A 26,779-nucleotide genomic window follows, 5' to 3' on the forward strand; every position below is an offset into this window, starting at 1 on the left:
AGACTTTGAAACAATTAGGGAAGTTGGAACATTGACTGCATATTTAATGCTCTTAAGGAATTACTGTTCAATTTTAGGGTAGTATGATGGCACTGTGCTTATGGCTACAATAAGGAGGCCTTACTTTTAGATTTGCATAATAAAGTATTTATAGATGAAATGATAAAATGTCCAAGATTAATTTCAAAATAATCTGATAGGGACAAAGTAGATCACATACAGATAAAACCAGGTTAGCTGTGAATTGATAATTCTTTAAAGCTGGGTGATAGGTACTGCTCTCTCTACTTGGATAACTAGTAGGGCATTAAAAAGTGAATTTAAACACAAGATTAAATGAAAAGGCAGATTTGGAAATCATTACAAAAAAATCAGAAGGACTTGGCAAATGCTATGCGAGTATCACCAAAGTGGAGTGCTAAGGCAAAGTAAATACATTGTTTGGGAGGTTGAACGTTTATGAAATAGCAGTCACATCTCTTCTAATTACTTCTTCCATGCCTCACTAGTAAGACAGGTTAGGGTTTCTTACAAATACCTCCTAACACAGAGGAGACAGTCATCACAGGCTGACTCTCCCAGGAAAGAATACATTCCAACAAGATCCAGATGCAGCCACCAAATGAGAAGAGGTCATAGGGGCAACAGCAAAGGTGGGAGAAAGGCCTGGCTCCAGGCAACGCGGTTGAACTAGGGCCTCTTCTTGTGGCTATGTGAACCCGAGGACTTCAAAGCCTCCTGTGAATCTGTGCCAGTGAAGCTGTATGAGGCATGACATAGTCATCAAAAATGGGAAAGAACCCCTTTGGTGGGAAAAGAAGACTAAAATCTCATATAGTGGGTGTGCTTATTTTTACTTATGTTATTTCCTGTCATTATATATTTTAAATAATAACATTAGAATCTGACTTTTTAAAATTATAAATATTATAAAAGTGATTTTTGAGGCCTACAGAAGAATAATTATAGGAGCCTGCACTATGAAAAGAAGACCAGGAACTGTGAAAGAAAAACATTCTGAATCTAGAAACATAAAGGTAGGATTTGAGAGCCAGGCGTAGTGGCTCACGCCTGTAATCCCAGCAGTTTGGGAGGCCGAGGCAGGTGGATCACCTGAGGTCAGAAGTTCAAGACCAGCCTGACCAATATGGCGAAACCCTGTCTCAACTAAAAATACAAAAATTAGCCAGGCATAGTGGCACACACCTGTAGTCCCAGCTACTTGGGAGGCTGAGACAGGAGAATTGCTTGAACCCGGGAGGCGGAGGTTGCAGCAAGGCAAGACCGTGCCACTGCACTCCAGCCTGGGCAACAGAGTGAAACTCTGTCTCAAAAAAAAAAAAAAGTAGGATTTGACACTCTAATTACTTATGATGACATTATCTTAGTTTTACTTTTTTTCCCCAAGAAATCATGGAGTTCATATCAGTGATTCTCAGGAGGGGACTGCATATTTCACAGGATAGAAGAAAGTGTAAGAAGCAAGCATCTACAATTTAAAAATAACTCCAGGTGATTTTGACATACCTGCACCCCCATAGAGGACCTGTCAAGGACCAGTAGGGTGACTGGCTAAGGCCTGTGTGTTGCTAAAATGCACCTGAGATAATCAACATGGAAAGCTGGAGATTACTGTTTTAAACACCTCTGGAAGGTAAGCAGAGCTGCAATGTCAGAGGATAACGAAATCCCCCTGAACTTCCTTACCACTCACACCACTGCTGCGGATGAGCAGCTCTGAGCTGTGAGGATGGTTCAAGGAGGGTCAGAGGGGGTTCCACTGCAGACCATCTTCTGGCAAGCGCGTGTATATATCTGCCTACCTGCACCACTGCTCCCATTTGGCTGAGGGACAATAACAGGCAGATGATTACAGTGCTCTTTGCAGTCAAACTTGTGAGCATCATGGAAGAGTGCTTGAAGAAGAGTGTCTAACCAGACACCAAAAACACTTTTTGTATCTCTGTAATTTTCTTTCATCACCAACATATCTGAGACTGTTACGGCTTCTGATGATGCTGACTAGTTCAATTTGGACAAAACATGCATACCAACAGCAGCACCCCTCATGACAACCAATCCTGAGTTTCATGCCAAACAGGTTTGTTTCTTTCATAATTACAGTGTCCACAAAACTGTTCTTCCTCCAGTAAGAAGAGGGGGCTGACTGATGTAGATGGTGCCTTCTATGCAGCATGTTCAAAAATGCAGTGCACTGAGCTGAAATAAGTAGCCAAATGCTACACATTTTGTAAATAAGAAGGGTCTTGGTTTCTAAGATCCTTCTCACTGAGGGCTGTCCTAACTACACAGTCAGATATACAGTGAGGCCTACAGTCTATAGAAGAGCCTGAACAACAGGTGAAAAAGAATGCCCTCCCAGCAACCCTCCATCACCACAATTCTGTACAGCCTACAGAATTAAAATACAATAATATCAGGTAATGCTTCAAACTTGCTAACTTTCAAATTACTCAAAAGTCACACAAATTATTAATATTTATATTTAATGTTAAAAGTATATTCATAACAAAATTAAAACCAAGGCAGCTATTTCAGTTGAGCTCCAAATACTCTCTATATTGGAAAATTTTCCACTCCTGCTACTTTATTAATATTATTCTCCCAAATTTCTGTAAGTAAAGGATTAGGTTTTAGACTCAGCAGATGTTAGGAAAATTTAGGCTATGACCATTTAAAGAATTAATAAACATTTGCAAGTTACACTCATCTTTCTCATTATAGTTATTCCCATGCTTTTAGGTCAATATGGACATGTGTGCCAACATGAACAAAACTTGGGAAGGAGAGGTGACATCAGTCTCTTTGTAAAGGTACAGAATTCTATTTTAGACCACAAGGCAAGGTCATCTTATCCCCACACTAGAACATACGAAGTCTCTTCTCAAAGGAAACTGCAATAAAGGAATAGAATCAAGGAGCTAATTGATCTAAGCATGATCTTTGCAGCAGGTGAGTGAAAACCTATGGGCATGGGGGGAAAAAAAGCAGAATAAGCAGTCTGGATGGGCAAAGCTACTCATGAATGTCAAGACCTGGGATGGACTGTGCACAATGCCCAGACTACCCATTACTGAAAATAAAAACAAAACAAGACAGAAAACAACCAAGCAAACAATTACACCAAAATTTAAAATCTTCTTTCCAAATATCAGTCAGGCAGTATTTCCCATCCAATCACTTGACTTTTGCAATGACAATTCAAAAGTGACAATTCAGTCACTTTGCTCTTATTTAAATTACATGGAGGCATATAATTTAAATAATTATCTTGAGGCTACATCGGGCAAATATGAATTTATATATCCATGAAAAGAAGATACCTCCATAGCTAAGCATACCACTCCTATCAAATCAAAGGCCAAAATACCTGCACAGCCATGGAAAGTCTGAACATCCAACCAATATCATACAGACTTCTCTTCAAACTCACCTATCATTAAATCCCTTCGTGTGAGGGGCTTCACCCGACCATCACAAACATTCTCTACATAGCAAATCTGAATGAATTACCAAAATATTTTCAACTCTTAAGCACTAGTACAACATTTACATTCATTCTTTTAAGTTCATTGAAATTGCTATTTTGAATACTTCTAAAAAAGGTAAGCCATTCCCTATGTCACCCAGCAATAAGGCATTTAAATCAACCACAGTCCTTAGAACTGATTAAGAACTTAACAGAGTAACAAAGTATTCGAAGATAAAATACCTAAATATATATATAAAAATGTAATTGTGATACTTACCTATCAGCCCCTTCTCAAGAGTGAAGGTTTTGTTTGTAAACATACATTCAAAAGCCACAATGTGAAAAATCTTGTTCACTGTGTTGTGAGTCCCAACAATTCGAATATACCTGATGGTAAAAAGAAAAGAAAATCTGTTGAAAATGAGCTCCCACCACAACCAATCCAAGGATACCAGAATAAGACACGTCACTTAAATATATAGTACACCAGGATATAGACCAAAGAAAGGATACTCTAAGCTTGACCTCAGACCCTGTATCTGCTCCTTATGGGTAGCTCCAATTGAACCTAGAAGAATTATAGCAAAATAAGGGAGATGTCATTTTGCAGAAAATTAAGTAGAACTTAGATTGGATTTACCCAAAAAAACCAAACCAGGTGCTGTTCAGTTCAACCCCTGAATGTCAGTCAGGTACATGACCTGAAGACATTTTTAGCAGATAATACCAAGTAGCTTCTGCTCTTGCCTTGTGGTTAGGAATGTGCGGGAGCACATGTGCACAATCAGATGTTTTCCAGCTCAGTGGAAGATTTCATCCATTGGAGATGAATGTACGAAATCAATATTGCTTTCTTCTTTAAAAGGAAAAATCCAGAAACTACTGAAAACTCCTCACAGTTTCTTTTATTTTAATAATGCTCCTAAATCTTTGTTAGGAAGTTAACCTTATACACTGACGCCAGCCTCCCACTTGACTGCTGGGAAGTCTCCTGACCAGAGGAAGTGATCTGCAGAGATGGCCCAGCCTGCTCTGCAGCCTCCATCCTGGCCACATCAATCTGGCACCTGCACACAGTGCAGAGTTTCACTGGGCAGCCCTTGAGCATCTTGGCCTGTTCATCCTCTTTAATTCCCTGGAGACTTCATCTCCGACAAACAAGCATTAACCTTGGAGTAACTTGCTCTCTTCACTCTCCAAAGGGACCTGACAGTTCACAGGTTAATGAACAGATAAACTCACTCTCTGAGTGTCACATGACTCCACGAGGGATGTGCCACACACCGTCTTACTGGAATTCAAAGGAAGAACCAGGAAAAATAACTAGATTAACTGATAACGCCTCCCAAATTATGAACTATGCACTCTGAAGGATGGGGTATATTAAATGAACAGATTTCAATTAGGATATGACAGACTGGACAAGGTTTTAGTAATCTCCACCCCTCTGCTGCGTAAAACAACCTTCAATTTAGACGATATAATTTTACTTCTGAGTTAATCGCTATTCACTAATTCAGTAATTTCCTTACATTTCTCATCAGTCCAAGTTAACTGTATAATGTAAATGCCAATTTAGAAAATTCACATTAAGGAGACTATATTTGGGGTTTTTATATCATGGGCTATTTTCCCTCCTGATTCTTCAAGCCTGACTCTCATGGCATTCCCTGTGCACCTCATTTAGCCATCTGCTCCTTGACATGAGCTGATCACTCATCTTTATAACCAATATTAATGCTATCTCCTGAACTGCCTGTCCAGTGTGCTCACACCTACTGCAGGGAGACACCACTCTTCCTGTGTTGAGAATCAAGGCAACTGCTACATGTACCAGAGCCCACTGGTTAAGCAGGAATTTGGCCCTAATCTGTTCCTTCAAACCCTCAAGGCAGACAGAAAGTACGGCTTTTACTGGGTTTGGGTGGATGGGTAGGTTCATTCAACTTAAGTTCTTACTGGTCTGGGTAGTAAAGACTATATCGTCCTTCACTTTGGCAGTGACAATCTCCCTGATGCTTTCTGGAAGGGAAGGAGTGTATTAATTTTGGCACCTTGGACTGAATCTAATTTTGTCCATTTCCTTAAACCCACAGGAACTCAACCAGCATAGCATTTTCAACTGCATATGACTGTGACAGCCTGAGTGCTGCTGTCTGCAACCTTGGAGGGAATAGAGGGAATGTGGTTTAGTGGAATTTGATCACATCATTTTGCTACTCTCTAGCTCAAATCTCTACCAAAGGAGAGACAGCTCTCCTACTGTGCACAGAAGAGCCAGGAAGTGACTAACAGGGTCTTTTCCCAATGGCGGTTCTTAAGGTTAATATATTCCAGGCTAACCTAAGGGAATTCAGTAACCTTCCTTCCCTCCTGTTCTTTCTTTTTAAAACAATATATGGAATCAGGTTTTCCAAGTTTAGACAACTTATTTCCCAAATTTTACCCAGTGCAAACATTAGGAATGCAAGAAAATATGCAACCCTCCCCTCCCTCGCCCCGCAGTTATAAGCAACTGAGAAAAACAGTTATACTGGAATACATTTCACACCCTTATGATAGTATTTGTGATAACAAACAAAATAATATATATGGTGGGAAACGCATTGAGAGATGCCTCCAGATAAAAAGTTCTGTGTAAATGAAGATAATGTTATCTCCGCTGCATAATCCTGAAGTCAAATGAGCAATTCACCATTATATATCACACCTTCTGATCAGCCTGTTATATGCAATGCTCACAACAAGTTTAATTATTCCACTTCTACAATGCTAAGTCTCTAGAAAAAAAAATTATAGCATAATTTGCAAAAATGGCATAAAGTCCCTACTCAAATACATATTTTTAAAAATGTGACATCAAAAGAAAGAAGCCAAGCTCCTTTTTCTCAAGCAAAAAGTTGCAAACATCCTGGACTTTCCCCATACTAAAGATCTAGCCTAGAAATGGCAAAAGGCTTCAACTAATGGCCCAACATCAATGACTGGAGGAGCAGCCTGAAACTCTACATTAAGAATTCAGGGCCAGGCGTGGTGGCCCTGTAATCCCAACACATTGGGAGGCCTGGGTGGGTGGATCACTTGAGGTCAGGAGTTCAAGACCAGTCTGGCCACCATGGCAAAACCCCATTTCTACTAAAAATACAAAAATTAGCCAGGCGTGGTGGCATGCGCCTGTAATCCCAGCTACTTGGGTGGCTGAGGCAGGAGAATCGCTTGAAACCAGGAGGCGGAGGTTGCAGTGAGCTGAGATCGCACCACTGTGCTCCAGCCTGGGTGACAGAGTGAGACTCTGTCTCAAAACAAACCACCACAACAAAAAACGCCCTGTCCAGCACAGGAGTAGTGCCTCAATCCATGAGCAACAACTGAAAGGGGGAGGAGGCAGCACAGGTACCATCCTTGATCATGAGCATATTTCCTTAACGGTGCTCACAGTGGAGCACCCCAAGGTAAAAGAAGTTATTACTACCCAAGTTATTGAAAAATCCAAGGGATAGGAATGGGAGAGTCCTCTCTCTTTTTGCTTTTTTTGAAAAACAAAACAAAACTTGGTTCTGGGTCATAACACCAAAACTGGAGAAGTAGGTATCACATTTTCTCTGTCACAAGAAATCCTGAATATAGGTAAAGTTTAAGATTTATTTCTTTGCCTTTTCAGTGCAAGTCAGACTCTGATTTAACCAGATAATAAGGGCACTGGCAGCCAGTGACTTCATCAGTGTGCAGAGAGGAGAACTGCTGAAAAATAGAACAAATATCCTTTGTTCTTGCTGAGGTCCTCAACGGCAGCTCAGGCAGTTGGAAGACAATTAAAACTTAAACAGTGCAGAGGAAGGCAGATAAGCAACAGATTGGCCATTTCTGATGAGGGTGAATGCCGTCCACATAAACCATAGTGTAACAGTCTGTTTCCAATATTCTCCTCCCTTCCCTATGTTAGCTGTCTTCAAGTAGCTGACAAAGACTGGATACTGAACATAGTTCAGAACAGAATGTTTCAATACAGAAATTTCTAGGAGCTATAAGATTGTGTGTGAACGAGATTCTGTCTTCTTTAATAAAATAAAACTGAAACCTCCAAGGACAGCACTCTAAAACTGAAAGGCACTACAGAGTTTTGACACAATGTGGCTTTTAGCGTCCAACAGAATCAGGTTTGTAGCCCAGTTCCATCACTTAATTAAGTGATGGAAAAAAAGAAAAGAAAAAAATACATATATACACACACACTTACATACACACACACATACATACATACATTTTTGAGACAGGGTCTCATTCTGTTGCCCAGACTGAAGTGCAGTGGCACGATCATGCCTCACTGCAGCCTTGACTTCCGGGCTTAAGCGATTCTCCCACCTCAGCCTCCCAAGTAGCTGGGACTACAGGCATGCACCACCACACTTAGCTAATTTTTTGTAGAGATGTTGCCCACACTGGTCTCAAACTTCTGGGCTGAAACAATCCAACTGCCTCAGCCTTCTAAAGTGTTGTGATTATAGGTGTGAGCCACCGCACCTGACCCCCCAATTTTTTTTTAAACTTAGTTTCCTCCTCTATAAAATGAGGTCAGTAACACAAACTTTACAGCGTATTTAAATGAGACAAATATTTAAAATATCAAATGCAGTGCTTGGCAGAGTAGGATACCATTAAACAGAAATTCAAAGAGTAGATTATAGGATGCAGAATTTCTTGGTTAGGACGTTGAGAACGCTGGTTGTCTTGGAGAGTATAGTAGTTAGTCCCCCCTTACCTGTGGTTTTGCTTTCTATAGTTTCAGTTACCTGCAGGACAGTATCATATTTGGAGACAGCAAGAGGGAGAGAGACTGCATTCCCGTAACTTTTCACAGTATATTGTTGTAATTGTTCTAATTTATCACTAGTTATTGCTGTTAAGCTCTCACTGTGCTTAATTTATAAATTAAACTTTACCATAAGTATGTATGCATAGGAAAACATACAGTATATATAGGGTTCAGTACCATGCATAGTTTCAGGCACCCACTGAAGGTCTTAAAATTTATCCCCTGAGGATAAAGAGGGGATTACTGTGTTACTGACTTTAGATGTTAAAATAGTGCATCTGTGAGAGGCAGGCCAAGGCGAAGACTTCAGGAACACAGGAAGGGGCTTGTCCTTCCTCTTAGGGCACCACAGTATGGGGACTATGGGCCATAGAAAGCAAGCAACATTCAGAATGCAGATTTCCTGGCTCCACGGCACTTCTCACTTTAATCCTCTAGCCTCTAAAAAAATGTTCTTGACCTGTCTTAACTAAGCATGAGGAAGCAAGGGAGCAATCTTTTGCCCATATTTGGGTTTAAAGTTTAACGTATCTTCTCCCTTCCTCCAACCCAGGATCCCTTCTTGGCAGAGAATGTGAAATCCAGGGAGACTGCTCAGGGCCATGTGGTCCAGCTAAGTATACCCGGTGACGTGGTTCTTTTTTTGTAAGCCCTGGAAGTTAGGAATTTGAATTTGTTAAAAAAAAAAAAAAAATGCATTTCTTTACAGAGAGACAGCATAGTACTATGACCTAAAGAAATTTTGCTTTGGAGATTTCACGGCATTCTCTGCCTGTTCTGGGAAGGTAGGAGTTCCTTTTCTTAATCTGGCTTTCCATCATTGCTTATGAGGATGCTACCAGATTTAATTTCTAAGGCACATATAGTACATCTTTAACATACTAAAGAAAATACAGAAAAACAGCAACTTGTGCATTCCAACTTTAAACCCCTAGTATTCTGCAGTCTTCAGCTCTAGTGGAGCACAAGCCTACCTGTGGTTACAGTTAATCCTTAACCTTTGCCTTAGTTATGTGATCACCTAACTTCTGTACTGAGCACGTTTTATTAAAACATAAAATTGAATTTGGTAAGAAATATTTAAATGAGCTCTCAAGGGATTAACTAAAGCTAAAATCCATCTGAATTCCATTCTTTGGTAAACAAATATTTATTCTCAATTTGAACTTTATATTCTCGGATTGAACAAAGAATCCTGAAAACGAGAGTTAGCCTCAGATTGGTACAAAAGAAGGGAACCTTAACATTTTGGCTCTTCCTTCAGTAACCACAGAGGACTCTGCGGAGAAACACCGTTCTTTGTTGTGGCCAGAGGAAGGCACCTAACAAGAACTTAAGCTACAGCATTCACTACAGATTTGAGATCACCCAAGGTTCAGATGCACCATTTCCAAGATTCCTATTTGACCTTTTCCTTTAAGGAGATACTAAGAATATACATAAATAATTCTCTAACCCAAGAAGCAGGTAATGCCTGTGGGTTTCCCCAGTATAGCATTTTCTTCTAGTTCTGTGTATAATGTTAGTGCTCTTATAATCAAGCCACTGACTGGAGGGGGAGTGACTTCAGGTCTTGTTGCTAAGGCAGCAAGTGGAAAACAAGTTTACTGCCAGAATGACAAAAAGCTTCTAGAAAAAGCATGTTGCAAAAAAAGATTTGTTACTCTTAGAAAACCTTCCCTCTGGCTGATCTGTGGAGCTATAGATTCTCCTGTACTGACTTCAGCAAAGGGACCCAGCAGCATTTGCTTGTTTGGGAGAGGAAGGATTATTGAAAGGTTAAACACTGCACACAGGGCTAAGCAGAGGCTACTGTCTCAGAGAGCAGCCCTAATGCTATCTGACCATTTGCCCTGCAGAGGGAGCAATCATGTCCTGGCACCTCCACTGTTCAACCCGAAGGGCAAACAAAACAGGAAGTCCTGTATTTGAAAGAAAACACATACTACATAGAATCAAGTACATGGAAGGGATGAGATGGGTAGAAATAATTACTAATACAGAAAGTCATTCCAATACTAGAGATAAATATTCAATTTTTTGTTTGTTTGTTTGTTTGTGACAGAGTCTTGCTCTGTCGCCCAGGCTGGAGTGCAGTGGCCGGATCTCAGCTCGCTGCAAGCTCTGCCTCCCAGGTTCACGCCATTCTCCTGCCTCAGCCTCCCAAGTAGCTGGGACTACAGGCACCCGCCACCACGCCCGGCTAATTTTTTGATTTTTAGTAGAGACGGGGTTTCACCATGTTAGCCAGGATGGTCTCCATCTCCTGACCTCATGATCTGCCCGCCTTGGCCTCCCAAAGTGCTGGGATTACAGGCATCAGCCACTGCGCTCAGCTATAACTGTTGTTTTTTATTTAGGGGAAAAGTGAATTTTGAATAGTAGGCTCTTCCTGTTCGCCAAATATGCACAATCTAAAACTTGCCATGATGTGCCTGATGTGCCTTCAGTGTATGAAATTATATTTTGAATTAATATCAAAAATAATTAAAATATTTACATAAATTATATAAAAATGACATAAGATCTAAAATGTATTTAATTCATGTACATTTTTTTTGCTTGCAGATATACCATACAATAGCCTTTAAGGTATACTGGGTAAATTTGCTATTATCAAAGATTTAATAAACATCTACTAGGAGCCAGGCGCTGTAGCTCATGTCTGTCATCCTAGCACTTTAGGAGGCCAAGGTGGGAGGATCACTTGAGCCTAGGAGTTCAAGACCAGCCTGGGCAACAGAGGGGGACCCTGTTTCTACTGAAAATTAAAAAACTAGCCAGACATGGTGGTGCACGCCTGTAGTTCCACCTACTCGGGAGACTGAGGTGGGAGGATCAATTAAGCCCAGGAGGTTGAGGCTGTACTGAGCCATGATCACATCACTGCACTCCAGTCTGGGTGACAAAGTGAAACTCTGTCTCAAAAGAAAAAAAGAAAAAAGTCTACTAGACATAGGAGATAATGCTAAGCCCCATGAAGAATCGGCCAGAAGCCTTGATCAGACATAAGCCTTGATCTGGACAAATTTATAATACAGTTTGGAAAGCAAGATGAAAACATATCAAACTATATGACTTGATAGAACTGAATCAAAAGAAAGGCCTAGGTTCTAGTCAGAGCTTCATAATGCATTAGCTAATACAAATGGGGTAAGTTCTTTAATTTTTCTCAATCCCAGGCTCCACATGTGTAGTAGTGGTAGAGAGAAGGACGTAAGAGTTTATTACCTATTCACATATGGTAGCTTAATCTTGAAACACTGAATTTAGCAACATGAATATTAAAAGTCCTCCCAGGAACTACTCTTGCTTCAAAGACCAAAATAAAACAAACATAGCTAAAGGAGAATTAATTATCTTTCTACCCACTCTTCCCAACTCATGATCACTGATTCATCCAACAAATATTAACTGAGCACTTACTATGTGGTAGCTATTGTTGTTGGGTGCTGGAATATGGTACTGAATAATACAGATAAAATCCCTCCCTCACAGAACTTACATTTAAAGTTGAGATAAACAACAAATTAAAAAATCAAATAATCATCCAATGATTGATAGGTGATCTATTTAGCACTGAACTTTATAGACAAAGTTGCCAAATTAGAAGGATAAACAGACATAAAACTCCTACCTTCTGGAATAAAAGGAGTCAAATGGAAAAGTACAACTAGCTCTGTCTAAGAACATGGCTATAATGTAAGTGAGTCTGAGGTGTCGACATAGTACACCTATTACAGCTATTTAGCAGGATACAGGCAAAAATCTAATTAAGTAGGCTTCTTAGCATCTGGAAAGAGGAACTGATTTGAATTTCAAGCAATGTCTTGCTTATTTCATGGTTTAGTTTACTTTTTATTCTTTCCATTTTTTTCAGATTGTAATTTTCAAGGGATTATAGAGAGAGAAAATGAGATGTGGAGTATATAAAATGAAAAATGAGTAAGGGAGAGGGGAAGAAGAGAGATGGGGGAGAAAAAGGGAGGGGGATAGAGAAAGAGAGGAGCAAGGGAGAAAGAGAAAAATGAATATGAACAAACCAACCCCTTCTCTGTCTCTGTTATGTGCTAATGTGAACAAATTCCCACATGGGAATAATTTTAACCAATTTTATTACGCAATAAAACATTTGAAACCAACATGAAGTATACTTTAAGAAACAGAACTAATTTACCAAAAGTTCAACATTTGCATTTTTTCATTAACTTTTCCCCTAGCCCAAGATGCTAGGGGCCGGGGAGAGAATTTCACTAGTTTTATCTTCAAAATGTCTGCATTATCTTTTCCAGTTTATCCAATAAGCTATGCATTTCCATGAATGGAGACAAATGAGTCTAATGGAATTGTGAACTAGAGAAAAAGCAGGAGAAAATTAAATTTGTTAGTTTCCCTATGAATCTGTAAGAACTCATTTGGTGACTATGACCTGTAACATGCCTGCTATTTAGTGTCAGGGCAAGGAAAGTTTCTCCTTTTTTTTTAACCTAAGACTAGGGTGGGCATATGCCATTAATTGTAACTTAAAAGTTTAAGGTTTGGAAGAATCTATTTTTCTCCTTTTTTTTCTTTTACAGTAGAGGATTAAATAGAGGAGGAAGAGAGGCAAAAGAAGGAGAAAGAATTCGTCTCTCCCTAAAGAAAAATCTAAGAATCCTTCTAAGAATGTAAACATTATATACCCTGATAAATCAGACAGGAATTGCCCAAGATGGCTTAAAAAATAGAATTGAAAACTAAGCATCAAAACCAAGAGAGTAATAAAGAGAGCATAGGGAGTGAGGAAATCACAAATCCTTACTCTAGACTCCTGAGAAACTAGCATTGGAATTAAAATAAAAGCTAATCACTTCTACATATTGTACAAACAGCCTCTGCAGGCATTATTTCTTTTCATGGAAAACCCATACTCTGTACACTCATACAACCAGTTGTGTTATATATTCATATATATAATATATCTAATGAATATATATAATGTATACAGTATTATTATATATGACAATATAGGTTCAGCTTCAAAAGCTCGACAGAACATACGGCCCTTGAAACCTCTGTATTTTCTACAAGCTATGTAAAGAAACCTGTGTTCCAGGCAATTGCTTCTCAGAGAACTAACTGAAATGTATTTACAGAAAACAAGCCCAATGCATTGAAGTCCCACCTACTATCCCTAGACTGCTTCAATGTTCACAGAAAATTTCAAGGACCCTCCTTTTCCCCTCGGGAAATTCTGAACCTCTACTTAGTGAAAGAATCATTAAAGAAAAAAATCCAGAGATTTACTTAGCATGCAATTTGAGCATCAATAAAATTATGCATAAAGCTACCAAAAAGAATCAGAATAGTCAAAGTAAATAAAAATAATACTGCAGAAAACTTGAGGAAAATGCTCACCACAGCACAGAAATGCAAACAATAACAGGAGAGAAAGAGAGAGAGAGAGAGGAGACACACACAAGTATTTTTGTGTTGAGTGCCAAAACTAGTATGGATATGTATAATACACTATCTCAGGGATTGTTAAAGCTGGAAGTGCATGACCAATTTCACTGTGGAAGCCTGTACTCCAGTTTCCAAATAGCATGAAGGATTACTAATTTCAGCACTACTGGTATAAGAGATTTTGCTGCTGAAATCTGTCAATGTGTTAGAACTTTAATGCAAGTAAAACAGAAACCAAAATAGCAAGACGCTCCAAGTGGCACTATTTGGTGGTCTACAGAGTCTGCTTATAGTAGGGGCTGAGCAGACATGGGATTCAAACCTGCCCAATCATTTAAAAAGACATCTCCCCATATGTACACTTTGTGTGTTAGGAGTCCTATGCACTGCTGAAGTTCAATTTTGAAGCCTGTCTCCAATCCATATTTCTGGTGGATTAGCAAGCAGGTTGGGAGGGGGAGTAGTTTGGCAAGGCTGTTTTTTGCCCCTCCCCAAAGCTTCTTGAGAGTTCAACCATTCATGACCTAGACTCTGCTGGTAGAGCATTAGTACTAAGCCAGTGATCAGAAAGAAAACGTCAATCCTCACATTTGTTTCAGAAATTCAGGAAAGGAAAAACTTAATGAGCGGAATGAACAGAAAGTAAACTGTGTACTTTGTAAGAGAGGACTTCTTTTTAATATGCAAGAAGATTCTATCATATTACTAATAGTCGCTGCTACTGCTGTGCTGCTTGGCCTCTTCATTAAACCAAAACAAAGCTGGTTTCACTATTTCTTTTTCTTCTTTTACATTTTTAAAATAAAGTTATACATAAATGTAGTTTAAAAAGTCCAACAGCCTATAAGGTTTATTATGAAAAATACTCCTCCATGTTCCATTTCCTCTCCACCTCAGAGGCAATAATTTTTACCTGTTTAAATTTATTATTTTAGGATTTATCTCACATCTATAATTAACATGCTTCTAGTGTTATATCTTGACCTTCAATTTTAGGCTTTATTCACCAACCTACTACTATAGAAGATGGGGATTTAGCTTTCCCTCTCCATGTGTACCCTTTCCCATCCCCCCAAGTTAGACTGTACTGTAACCTTGTTGGATCAATATTCAGTGCTTACATTATGACTATGTAAATGTTATTCACAATTAATATGTGGAGTATTTTTCTTTCCTGCACATTTTTTTTCCCTGTGAGAATTAAAAATAATCTTGGTTTTTGTTTTGCTTAGTTTCGTATGAGCGCAACACTAATTCACCTCCTTCCTCTAACTCTCCCTTAACCGACTGAGCTCCTCTCAAGACATTCTGACACATCAGGCATTTTTTGAAATTTCTTCTTCTTGAAGAAGTCTTCTTGGGCTTTCTGAACAGTTTCAGTCAAGTCTAGCTGCCCTCTACTCCTGCAGCAAGCTATCATCCTGGGATCCATCTTCACCATCATTGTAGGGATTCTTTAATCTCTCTTGATTGTTAAACAGCCTGGACCTGTATCCCACACTTTCTTCTTTCTTGGTCTCCTGTCTCATTTTGGTGGTACATTTACAAACAGTTTCCTGAGAAATGGTTTCTAGGAGATAACATTTTTAAGATGTTGTGTTAACATTATCCTTAGACCACCTTCATATATGATTGGTCTTGTGGCTGGGTACAGAATCTTAAGTTGGAAATAGATTTCCTTCAGGACTCTGAATATATCGTTTTACTGCCTGTGAAGCTTCTAGTTTTGCTTTTGAGAAGCCACTATGATACTGGATCAGGTTATTTTCTTCCTTTTGTCTTTTTTTTTTTTTTTTTTTTTTTTTTTTTTTTTAAACCATGCCCTGCTCTGGGAGCATGTAGATTTTCTCTACATCCCTTATATTCTGAAATTTCATGACAATGATGATGTGACTTGCTGTGGGTCTATTTTATTCCAGTGGGCTGAGCACTCAGAAGGCCCTTGCAATTCTGAAACCCATGTTCTTCAATTTTAGCAAATTTTCTTGAATGACTGTTATTAATTTATTCCCCTGGATTTTTTCTAATTTTTCCTTATGAAACTCTTAGTTTTGACTATTGGACTCCCTCATCTTGACGTGCATTTTTATATTTTCTCTATTTGCCATATTTTTGTCATCTTGTTCTACTTTCTGGGAGAGTTCCTCAACTTTATCAGCTATCATGCCTCCTGAGTTTTCCATTTTTGCTTTAATATTTTAAATTTCTAATTATACTTCTTATTCTCTAAATGTTCCTTTCTTTTTGGTCTAGGGTTGCCATATGTACCTCAATCTCTTTAAAGATAGCAAAATTTTTCTTAAAGTTTCCATATCCTTATATAGATTCCCTCTATTTGGTGTTTTTGTTTCATATTAGTTTCCTCACATGTCTGGTTGTCAGGAGGGAAACTAGAAATGCAGTGAAGATTCTAAGAATATAGTGAGGCTCACAGACTTTTAGCTTCATGTTAGGATTACCTAAATGGGTTCACCATTAGGAAAACCCTACTTTTAGATTCTTTAGCTCTTCCATCTCAAGATGGTCAGATTATCCCAGGAAGATGTTTCTAATCCTTGCATGGAAGACATGGGCCTGACTACCAGAGTTCTCGAAGCTAAGATGAGGGTGCTGGGGAGGGTGGTTATGTGTGTTGGAGGTGTTACTGAGTTACTGAGAGGTAGGGTCTCCTCCTATGGTATGACCTTTCTCAACTGTGCATGTTGTCTCTCCTGTTTTAGAGACACTCTGTTTTATCTGCCTCAGAGAATAAATTTCCAATTTTCCATCAGGATGAGGGAGAAACGGTCAGACTTCTATAAAATAGGGGAGAGGATCTAGAGCTCTTGATTGTTTCATAAACATGTAGTTAACCAATCTTCCTCACAGTAGCCCTTCCCTACCCACTTCATTCATCACAGTTTCAGAGGTACCTGGTGCCTTTATTCCTAAGCCTTTGAGGATTTGATAGCTTAGGAATCAGTTTCTTGGGGGCCTGCTAAGTCATTTACCACTTGTTCATCTGCTTTACATCTTTCTCTTCCACGTTTTTGCCTCCTCTTCCCATTTTCTTTATCCTTGTGGGTTTACACCTAAAAGAAAATCTCTTTACTTTATTTTAGTGGAGTTTTGTTCTGAAGGGAGTGAGAATTAATGTGTTCTGAAGGGAGTAAGAATCTGCCATCATAACCTGAAACCTTAACTATTTTTCATAAGAGCAAAATGGATTATTCTGGCTCTCTGCTCCACTCCCCCCATCCCTTTGGTTATTCCTGTAAAAATAAAAATTTGAGCAGGGATCTTTGCTGGACTTACTGAGTCTGAGATCTTGGCCTTTCCAGGCTGCTATCACTTGGGTACAACCACTGAGACTGTCGGTACTAGGACAACAATATAGGAGACGATAACCATTTCTCCTCATTTCCTTTCCCATCTTCAGCCTGAGGGCTACAACTCTTTATTCCTTCTTGTCTTAAAATAACATTTCACCTTGTTGCTGCTCCTCCATCCCCCTCCTTATCCCATTCCTTCTACCAGGTCTTCAAATGGCTATCTCAGATTACTTACCTATATTATCTTCTGAACTTGTTTTTTCACTAATTAAGTTCCAAACAAGGATATGTCCAGACATTCCCATAAATTATCACCATTCTGCAGAAAGATTCAAATCACTGAGTAATTTTGTTAGCCAGTCTCTCTCTCTCTCTCTTTAAAAGAAGGAGGGTGTGTGTTAATTCCTACTGAGTAAAAATAAAATAACTCAGCTCATCCTCACACTGAAACAGCTGCACAGACAGCACTGGCTGCTCTGTTTATCTTGATAACTGTGGAAAAACACCATCTCCTCCCCTTCCCGCTCTCTCCAGAACAATCACTGTATTCCACATGCAGATGGGATGATTTAGATCCTCTCAAGCAGAGACAGGCTTGTCTGGTGTTCTTCCTGCACATCCACACTGCACCCTTCCTTTGCTTCTGTTGGCACAGCCCAGTTGCTTCAGATACCAGCTGCTTCAGGAGGACCTGATAGATTCAGCTGTGGATCCCCCGGAGGCTTCCTAATGCCCCAGCTCAGCCACCTGCATCTAAGCAGAGCTACGGGAATTGAGTGCCAAAGTAGGAGAAAGTACATACTGTACATCCTCTTTAATCCATGGAGTTACTGCCACAGCAGCAAAAGGGGAAGGGAAGGAAAAACAAATAAATACCTCATAGGTATGGGGAGCAGGGTAGCCAAGAGTTCTAAGTCAAAGGAGTAGAGAGCAAAACACAGGTGAGTAGGAAGAAAGCTTTCAACAGGGTCCATTCCATTTTACTGCTTACTCCAGGGAGGTCAAGGAAATCCTGTTTGTTTGTTTTCCTGAGTCATTCAATGAGTCAGACAGGATTTAAAGACAATAAATGATTTCAATGGATTGTGACCTTTTCGTTAAGCTAAGGAAAGTTAAGTTAAATATGCAGGATGGCCAACTATCCAGGTTTGCCTGGAACTGTCCTGGTTTTAGCACTGAACATCTCCTATCTTAGGAAACTACTCAGTCTCAGGCAAACCAGGAGAGTTGCTCCTCCTACGCCACCACCAACAGCCATTTCCCACTCCGGGATCTATGTGAAACTGGGCAGCATTCAAATTCTACACAGCACCTTCCTTTTCTTCCAGGGCCGCTCCTGCCACACAAACTCTCCTCAGCCTTAACACTCTTCAGTCTAACAGACGAGAGCATGAAAAGGCCATTCTGTGCTTGACTCTCAGCAGAAAGGCAACTGTGTCATTCTGAGTTCTCCCAGCTTGTCTTCTGGAGTCCCTGTCAGAAGCACAGGCCATCTAGTCCGATAGAACTGAATCAAAATGATCATGGCAGAAATGTCTTACTGCCTACAGAAACAGTGCATCCCTCAATAACTTTAAAACGCTGAACTCTGAAAAGGAAGCCAAAGAAAACTCAATTACACAGGGGCTGATAATTCAGTGTGTGGATTACTCAGGCTCTCTGTTCTGCTCTCCCTTCCCTCTGGCCCAAGTCATTAGGCCATTTCACTGCTCATTAGCAGGGAAGAGGAGGAAGGAAAGGTGGGGGAAAGTTGAACCAGCCAATTTTTCTATTTATGAGCAGGTTTCCTAGGAAAGGTGTTCAAACTATTGGCTCAAGAGATACTTTGGTGGGGATAGAAGATTAAGCTTTGGGGGTTGTGGCATGATTTGTTGATTTTCATCACTTGATCTCTCCTAATTCTCTAATAGAATGAACTATTGGACTTCTGTTTTCATTGAAAGGCTAGCAAAATGACAAATGTTAGACCAAAAAAAAAAAAAAAAAGTTACTAGTTAAACCATACAAGATCCTATCTTTTTAAAAAGTCATTTGACAAACTCTAGAAAGAACTGGTAACGCTAACAATTTAGAAGATAAATATAATTGGATGATTATATACTGTGCTTTAACATTTTTACAGCTTAAATTAAAGAAGTCCCCCAATCCAGATTAAGTGTGAAATACTAATTTGGGAAAGATACCAGAAAGAGCAATTTGGTTTTGGTTTATTCACTTAACTTCTCAATTTCCTCATCTGTAAAAGGGAAAATAACAGTACCTAACTTTGTGGGATTAAATAATACATGTGTTAAGTGTTCAGCACTTTACCAGGAACATCCTAAGTGCTCAATAAATGGTACCCAGCATATAGTAGGTACTCAAAAATGTTAAATAAATATATCATAATTTATTTAGCATTTTTATTGTGCAACTACTATATGCTGAACACTTTTAGGCACTAGATATGAAAACGTATATGAACAAATCAATCTCTAAAAAAGGCCCACCCTTTTAATGCAGGCAGGAAATTACAATACATATTAATAAATGCTGTTATACAAATTCCACACAAATAGCATGGCAGCACACAGGAATGGTACATAATCCAGACAGAGACAACCAGGAAAGGCTTCCCAGATGTGACTGCTAAGTATTGAAAGAGGAGTGGGGGTTGGGGGGATGCCAGGAAAAAATGTATGGGGAAGGAAAATGCAGGCAGAAGAGTAACATGTGCAAAATCTAGGAATGTGACTCTAGGACCTTAGGAAGACAGCGGAGCACAGTAGGACTGAAGTCTACACTCAACTGGGATGGAGAAGTAAAGGCGGAAACACAGGGTGCAGCTGTGAAGAGAACAACAGGATGGAATGACAAGATAACGGCTAGAGGGAGACTGTAGAGTCAAAAGAGGGATTTGTTTATCAGTAGGTAAAAGTGATTTTAGTAAGTTTAAATGCTGCAAAGGGAAAGAGCCAAGAGCAAAGAGATGAAGTTTCTTGTTTCCTATCAGTGTAAGGGAGGAACAGGATCTGACCTAATGGCATCCCTTTCCGGTTTCAGTGAGGGTCTCCTTGGGTGCCTCTGTGAATCTGTTCAAGCGTCGAGGGGTCTGGATCAGTGTTTCTCGCCCCTGTTTGGAAATATATGGATGCTACCCTTAGAGACTGTGATTTAACTGAAATGGGGCAGAAAGTCTAATATGTAGCTAGGGGGTGGGGACTATTAGTCTGAATCTTAATAAACACCCATAGTCAGACATAAATATAAACACATACTTCAGTTGGGAGCTGTAGCTCATGACTGTAATCCTAGCACTTTGTGAGGCTGAAGCGGGAGGACTGCTTGAGGCAGGGAGTTTAAGACCAGCCTGGGTAACATAGCAAGACCCTGTCTTTACAAAAACAGAAATTTAAAAATTAGCTAGGTGTAGTGGCACAAGGCTGTAGTCCTAGCTACTCTGGAGGGATGGGAGGATCACTTGAGCCCAAGAGTTGGAGGCTGCAGAGAGCTGTGATCATGCCACTGTGTTCCAGTCTGGGTAACAGAACAAGACCCTGTCTCTTAAAAAACAAACAACAGCTGGGCGCGGTGGCTCACGCCTGTAACCCCAGCACTTTGGGAGGCCGAGGCAGATGGATCATCTGAGGTCAGGAGTTCGAGACCAGCCTGGCCAACATGAAGAAACCCCATTTCTACTAAAAATACTAAATTAGGTGGGCGTGGTGGTACATGCCTGTAATCCCAGCTACTTGGGAGACTGAGGCAGGAGAATCACTTGAACCTGGAAGGCAGAGGTTGCAGTGAGCCAAGATTGTGTCATTGCACTCCAGCCTGGGCAACAAGAATGAAACTCCATCTCAAAGAAAAAGAAACAACAAACAACACTACCACCACCACAGAAGAAAACTCCACATGTATTTCAAACGCAAAGATGAATTACTTTGAGGTTAAAGGTCCTTTGGATTAATGGACTGCTGGCCTACTTTTTCAATGGAGAGGACCCAACATACCTCCACTTGCTTTTCTGGCTCTATGACTAACTACTTCTATCATATGCTCTATGTTTGGATCATGGGTAATTCCCCAAAAGTACTTCAGGTGTCTTGCCTTACTCATTCTGTCTGGACTTACAATTCTGCTCCTGGGTGTGTCCTTCTCTCCTTCCTCCCATAGTGAACCATAATCTTCACCCAGTTCAAATGACACATATTTATGTAATTTCTCATGAGTACTGATTCATCCCAAGAAGCATTAATTTCTCCCTCATCAGTGCTCATATAACTTCTATTATGGTGTGTCTCACGTTGTATGAAAGTTAAGTGTCTACTTTTCAGCTTCTTCTACTGGACTGTGATCTTTCTGAAAGCAGAGACCATTCCTGGTTCATTTTCCTTTTCAAAGTACCCATACAGTGTCCAGTAGAGTACATGGAATGCACTAAAATGTTAACTAAATGAATGAATCAATGTGGGTAAAAAAATGGTAATCATTGTAAGAATTGGATTGAAGAATACAATAATTTTAAAAGATTGCTAAGATTCATCACAGCAAATAATATTTATGTGAAATTATTTCTTAGAAGAATAAAAATTACTCCCAAATACCAAATAATTTTCCCAGTGGTATAGAGTATGAAACTTGATGCTTAAGGCTTGGTACATATAAATCTCAATTAGACAGTGTTTCTTTCTTCAAAAATCCTTTTTATAAGGTAGCCAAATACTGGTGGGATAACATTACAATGTACAGTGGCAGCAGGATTTGATGAGTATAGCAGAAGAAAGGAAAACCACCAGTAAGGTTTCTAAGTGACAACTGTCAGCAGGCTGGAGAACTGCTTATAAATACAACAGAATTAAATAACCATGGTATCATGGCAGAGTTGCTCAAACATAATCATCAAAGAGATAAAAATTCCTCTCTAGAAGGATAATAATATTGCAATCTGGCTTTCACTCATGGGAATCTCAATAATAGGAGAGAGTAGCCTGGAAACGACAGAACCACGTGATAGAAGAAAATGGGGGAAAAAAAGCTGAAAATAAAAAATATCCCAATTATTGCTATGAGAAGGTGTATAGTGCCTGCTTTCATGGAATTCATCAGCATCAACTTTTTATTTATTTATTTCACTTTATTTTTAGAGATAGGGTCTTGCTCTGTTGCCCAGGCTGGAGTACAGTGATGTGATCATAGCTCACCGCCACCTCCAACTCCTGGGTTCAAGGATTCCACCTGTTTCAGCCTCCAGAGTAGCTGGGACTACAGGTGTGCACCACTGTACTGGCCAGCATCAACTTTTTAAAAAGTTTCTCTAGGCTGGGAGCAATGGCTCATGCCTGCAATCCTTTAGGGAGGCCAAAGGCAGGAGGACTGCTTGAGGTCAGGAGTTCAAGAACAGCCCTGGAAATATAGTGAGACCCCTGTCTCTACAAAAACAAAAACAAACTAACAAAAACCTAAAAATTTAGTTGGGCATGGTGGTGCACACCTGTAGCCCCACATACTATGGAGGCTGAGGCGGAAGGATGGCTTGAGCCTAGGAGCTGGAGGCTGCAGTGAGCTATGATTGCACCACTGGGTGACGGAGACCCTGTCTCAAAAAAAAGTTACTCTAACTCTGAAGAGCTTGCATGTAATACACTCCAATTCTATCGGCAGTATTATATTTATCGTAACTACTTTGGGAAAAATAGAAAGGGAAGAGATAAAATTATTTATGTAATCAGAGAAGTACAAAGAGAAGAAAATAAAATGGCTGAGAGGCATATTATAGGAGTAATGGGAAGAAATTAAGAAAATGGTGAAATTAGGTTACATATCAGAATTCTCTCAGCATGATTTTTCCTGTGGTGTGAAAGCATCTTCTGGAATAGTAACACTAATTTTAAATGCCCTCCTAATAAAATGTTCAGGTTGCTACAGCCTATTAGACAGCAATTTAAACCTTGTGGGCTCTACTTCTCCTGTCTTAGGTCTGCTGCAGTATGGCCATCACAGGAAATGAGGCCTTGAGAATCCCGGGCACATGGGGGTTACATTAGCCAGGTAAAAGATGGAAGGTCCATCATCAAGTCACTTAAAATTGGACACAACATTAGAGAAAATGCAATGGAGCTGAGTGGGATGAATTAGAGAACCTAATGTAGCATTAAAAAAAAAAAAAAAAAAAAAAAAAAACCACATTCATTGGTGCCAAGGGACATTTGGAGGACACTGTGTTTAAATTTGGGGCTCATTTTGTAGGAATGAGTGTCAACTGTCCTTGATCTTGCAGCTGACGCTACACACAGGAACTCCCTTGCAAAAATATTAAGAAAAGCACCGCCAAGCTGACAGGGAACAGTTTAAATCCCTAGCTCCCAAAATGATTTCCACTGCTTCCTTCTTTGGTTCAGTGATGATGATGTCATCATGCATCTGCAGTTTTTTATTTTTATATGAACACAAAAACAGACAGAAAACACATTAAAGTGATATGTAATTTTCAATGCAAATGCTTTCAGACTAACAAGAGTTGTGTTTTATGATTAAGTGGAAATTGGTTATTTGCTTTAAATATTTATGATAAGGTATTTAGAATTAACACTTAAGTAATTCAATCCAGGAGATTTAAAAAACTGCAATATTCCTTGCCTGACCTCGGCAGCTAAGGTGATATAGCCCCTGTTACCTTAGCTGTGGAGGGACTTTATATAATAAATCACATCCACAAGTAGTAATCAAAATGGTTTTGTGCCTAGTTCTGCTACCAAACCCAGGTAACCTAAAGCAAATCCTTTAACCTTACTCTTTTTTAGTGTGCCTAACAAGATAAAATGGAAAATACTAACATATCATACACTGGAGAAAAACTAAACCAACTAGATTGATGAATAAGACAAGATCCTGTAGATCTTGAGAAGAGAGATCTTTTCTGTTCTGAGACTTCTGGAGATCCTAAAAATCATTCAGCAAGGCACCAGTTTTGTGTAAATGAATCACATCCAAGGACATGGGAGTCCTACGACAGCAGATGTTCCAAAGTGCTTGGGGGAGACTGTGAGTAATCCAGTCTCCAAAGGTGTTTTTAGGACTAGGCTAAATAGTAACACTTTTAACAATGAGGCAATGTTAAATGGTTTGTAATAATATATTATCATGTTTATGACATGTTTTAAAAAATTAACATGTATTAAATACTTAGTCTATGCACTAAGTATTTAGTCTAGGCACTACACTAAGCACCTTACCTGTTTAATACTTAGTCTATGCACTAAATACTTAGTCTAGGCACTACACTAAGCACCTTACCTGTTTTCACTCATTAAATTCTCTTAACTGACAAGGTAGGCATTACTACTATCCACATCCTACAGATGAGTAAAGTGAGGCATAATCAGAGTGTTTAACTAACTCGTTTAGGCTCACAAGCTGGGAAGTGATGAACTATGCTTTGGGCCTGGCTGAACAGCAAGGCTGTATTTCAGAACATTATAACTGAAGTAAAAATAACCGGAGGAAAAAAAATCTGACATTGCTGGTTCCATCCATACCAGCAAAAGTAACAGGCTACTGAAGACACTGAAGATATAGGCTGGATGTGGCGGCTCACACCTGTAATCCTAGCACTTTGGGAAGCTAAGGAGGGAGGATTGCTTGAGTCCAGGAGTTCAAGGACCAACTTAGGCAATACAGGGAGACAAAATTTTTGTCTCTACCAAAAATTTTAAAAATAAGAAAATTTGCAGGGTGTGGTGGCACACGTCTGTAATTCCAGCTTCTCAGAAGACTGAGGTGGGAGGATTGCTTGAGTCCAGGAGGTTGAGGTTGTGTTGAACCAAGCTCATGACACTGTACTTCATCCTGGGCAACAGAGCCAGATCCTGACACCAAAAAAAAAACAGAGATACTGAAGGTACAATCTCTCAAGGCCAAATGTTACTCATAAGTAACATTTCTACATGGCCCACAATAAATAATTTGAAGATAAATTATGAAAAATAATTTCTGGGCCGGGCACGGTGGCTCAAGCCTGTAATCCCAGCACTTTGGGAGGCCGAGATGGGCGGATCACGAGGTCAGGAGATTGAGACCATCCTGGCTAACCCGGTGAAACCCCGTCTTTCCAAAAATCTAGCCAGGTGAGGTGGCGGGCGCCTGCAGTCCCAGCTACTCGGGAGGCTGAGGCAGGAGAATGGCGTAAACCCAGGAGGCGGAGCTTGCAGTAAGCTGAGATCCGGCCACTGCACTCCAGCCCGTGCGACAGAGCAAGACTCCGTCTCAAAAAAAAAAAAAAAAAGAAAAAAAGAAAAAGAATTTCTGTATTTGAAAATTGGAAGGAGAGACTGCTCACAAAGTAGACAACTGCTGGTTTTCAAAAACAAGGTTCAGAAGAAATAACAGAAAACAGAGATTTTCATTTCTATGTTAACTGGATACAAGGAAGAAATCATATTGAACTCTGGCTCTCATCTTTGCTTCCTAAAGGTATCTAGTTCTTCACTGCTTCAGCATAAGAAATACCAGTTTTACTAACTCAGAATTAAAAGAAGAGTATGACCTGCTTCATAAGTATATAGGTCTGATTTATCAAAATATAAAGAACTTACAAGTTAAATATTTTAAAAACTCCATTGAATCTGATTTTCACTGTCTAGATAAGAGGGTCACTATTTTAATTTGCAAAATAAGTACCCCCTTCCTTGCTTCCATCATAGCCTAAGTGTCCCCTTAGAATGACATACACAGGCATTGCCCTGCCTCTAGCTTCCTTTCAAGGAAAATCTTATCTATAGATTAATTCTGACAGCTATCTGGAGTCACCAAGAAATCACTCCATTTCCCCAGCACTGCAAGTACCAGCCAACTGACACAAGAAGCAGGTTTTGAAAAGGAAAGCTGTCCCCTAAGCATGTCAGACAAGGCATGTATATACTGTATACTTTATAACAGGGCAGAACCCAAGAGTAAAACAGAGGCCTGGGCTTTCCTTAACAAAAGAGAATTGTTGGTTTATGAATTAAGGCCAAAAGACACATACTTAAAACCAAATATTTTGGAAGCTGCTAAACATCGAAATGCTCCTAAATAGTTGCAAGCACATAACTGTGATTGGTCCCATGAAGGAAGTGGAAAAGAATGATGAATGCAATGGTGATTGATCTTATGGGGCCTTTTTGGAAGAATAAGAAACAGAAGGCTTTCAGCTTTATGACCATTCACTAGGAATGGAAAGAAGAATGATCTTTTCTTCACATGATATATGCTCAATTTCTTCTAGCATCCCTGTATTGTTGCTATTGCAATTTCACTGCATCTGGTCTTTGGTTAGGGAAGGTAAGCACACAAAGTGTGCTCTCAATGTCCTGACTATAGAGATCTGATGAAGGCTCCAGTTTTGGTAATAAGACTTCAAGATGAATACAGATTCAAAAGGCCGAGTTGTTTTTCATGAAGTTCACAAAGCAGACACCCTATGAAAAACCTCACCCAAAATTGTGAACATGTTAGAACAAGAGTTACAGATAAACGATTTCTGACTTAATGAACCACAGTGGCCAGAAACCTGCTGATTCTGCTTTCCCCTTCCAAAACTTGCTGCTCTCAGCTCTGGCCCTAAGGGTGGCCTATAATTTACATTAAAATAAAATATGAGAAAGATTAGTAAAATTTGGTTAATTTGTCCATCTTTTTACATAAGCAACATACAAAAGAATTAAGATTAGAAATATACATAATACATTACACAGTTAA

The 26,779-nt window shown here is 39.6% G+C and overlaps 1 protein-coding gene across 6 annotated transcripts in view; it reads right to left on the reverse strand.

The window, feature by feature from the left end:
• Positions 1–26,779, reverse strand: part of BTBD9 (BTB domain containing 9) — a 469,792-nt gene that overhangs the window by 166,302 nt on the left and 276,711 nt on the right. For all 6 annotated transcript variants that reach the window (XM_007972737.3, XM_038005643.2, XM_038005644.2 and 3 more), the window contains one exon: positions 3,771–3,880. In XM_007972737.3, coding sequence (XP_007970928.1) covers positions 3,771–3,880 — 110 coding nt within the window. The remainder of the gene's footprint in view (positions 1–3,770; positions 3,881–26,779) is intronic.

This window comes from Chlorocebus sabaeus, chromosome 17, assembly GCF_047675955.1.
Source record: "Chlorocebus sabaeus isolate Y175 chromosome 17, mChlSab1.0.hap1, whole genome shotgun sequence".
Classification (NCBI taxonomy): Eukaryota; Metazoa; Chordata; class Mammalia; order Primates; family Cercopithecidae; genus Chlorocebus; species Chlorocebus sabaeus.